The 1,838-nt window shown below is 55.3% G+C and overlaps 1 protein-coding gene across 1 annotated transcript; it reads left to right on the plus strand.

The window, feature by feature from the left end:
* Nucleotides 1-688: 688 nt before the first annotated feature.
* On the plus strand, nt 689-1,396 carry KEAP1 (kelch-like ECH-associated protein 1; the record flags this gene model as incomplete). The annotated part of the gene is made up of 1 exon (XM_008942363.1): nt 689-1,396. A coding segment is annotated over one exon (708 nt), but the record flags the coding sequence as incomplete, so codon positions are not given.
* Between the last annotated feature and the right edge of the window lie 442 nt (nt 1,397-1,838).

The raw sequence follows: 1,838 nt of genomic DNA on the forward strand, positions 1-1,838 counted from the left end.
CCTTGCACCCCCTCAACCCCTTTTCAGCACACTTTTAACCCTCTCCAACCCCTTTAATCACATTTTTAACCCCTTTTCAGCACATTTTTAACCCACTCCAACCCTTTTCAGCCCACTTTTAACCCCCTCAACCCCTTTTCAGCCCATTTTTAACCCCTTTCAGCCCACTTTTAACCCCCTCAACCCCTTTTCAGCCCATTTTTAACCCCTTTCAGCCCACTTTTAACCCCCTCAACCCCTTTTCAGCCCATTTTTAACCCCTTTCAGCCCACTTTTAACCCCCTCAACCCCTTTTCAGCCCATTTTTAACCCCTTTCAGCCCACTTTTAACCCCCTCAACCCCTTTTCAGCCCATTTTTAACCCCTTTCAGCCCACTTTTAACCCCCTCAACCCCTTTTAGCACATTTTTAACCCCTTTCAGCACATTTTTACCCCCCCAACTCCCTTTTCAGCCCATTTTAACCCCTTTTCAGCATGTTTTTAACCCCTGTCAGCACATTTTATCCCCCCAAAACCCCTTTTCAGCACAGTTTCAACCCCTCCAACCCCTTTCAGCCCATTTTTAACCCCTTTCAGCCCACTTTTAACTCCCTCAACCCCTCTTCAGCCCATTTTTAACCCCTTTCAGCCCACTTTTAACCCCCTTAACCCTTTCCAACCCACTTTTAACCCCTTTTCCTCCTTTTTTTGGGGCTGGGGCGCCAGGTTTCAAAACAGGAAGAATTCTTCAACCTCTCCCACTGCCAGCTGGTGACTCTGATCAGCCGGGACGAGCTGAACGTCCGCTGCGAGTCGGAAGTTTTCCACGCCTGCATCAACTGGGTGAAGCAGGATTGCGCCTCCCGCCGCCCTTACATCCAAGCCTTGCTCCGGGCCGTCCGCTGCCACTCCCTCACCCCCCTCTTCCTCCAAACCCAGCTCCAAAAATGCGAAATCCTCCGTTCCGACAGCAGCTCTCAAGATTACCTGGAGCAGATTTTCCAGGATTTAACCCTTCACAAACCCACCCCTTTTTTCCCCACCCGCGCGCCCAAAGTCGGGCAGCTCATTTACACCGCCGGGGGTTATTTTCGCCAATCTTTGAGTTTTTTGGAAGCTTTTAATCCACGGGATGGCTCATGGATACGTTTGGCCGATCTTCAGACCCCCCGGAGCGGGTTGGGGGGTTGCGTGGTGGGGGGGTTGTTTTACGCCGTGGGGGGGAGGAATAATTCCCCCGACGGCAACACGGACTCGGCGGCCATCGACTGTTACAACCCCATGACTAATCTCTGGTCCCCCTGCGCCCCCATGAGCGTCCCCCGAAATCGGATCGGGGTGGGGGTCATCGACGGGCTCATCTACGCCGTGGGGGGGTCGCACGGCTGCATCCACCACAGCAGCGTGGAGAGGTGAGGAGGGGGCAAAAGAATCAGCGGGGGGAGACCTGGCCCCGGTAGATGGCCTTTTGGGGAGGTAGACCTGGCCTGGCCACCGGGGGGTAGACCTGGCCTTCGAGGGTGGGGTAGACCTGGCCTTTGGGGGTAGATGGCCTTTTGGGGAGGTAGACCTGGCCCTCCCGGGGGGAGGTAGACCTGGCCCCCCGAGGGGGAGGGTAGACCTGGCCCCCCAGGGAGGTGAATTGGGCTTTGTTTTGAGAGGAAATTTGCCCCAAAAGGGCAGAAATTTGGCCCCAGGGGGGTTAGGAATTGCCCCAGGGGTTTAGGAAGTGCCCCAAGGGGTTAGGAATTGCCCCAAGGGGGTTAGGAAGTGCCCCAGGGTTGAGGAGATCTGCCCCAGGGGGGGGTGGGAATGTCAGTTTGGGTTTGCACCAAGGGGGGTAAAGGTGGAATATCTG

Source organism: Merops nubicus, unplaced genomic scaffold (assembly GCF_000691845.1).
Source record: "Merops nubicus isolate BGI_N331 unplaced genomic scaffold, ASM69184v1 scaffold28326, whole genome shotgun sequence".
NCBI lineage: Eukaryota > Metazoa > Chordata > Aves > Coraciiformes > Meropidae > Merops > Merops nubicus.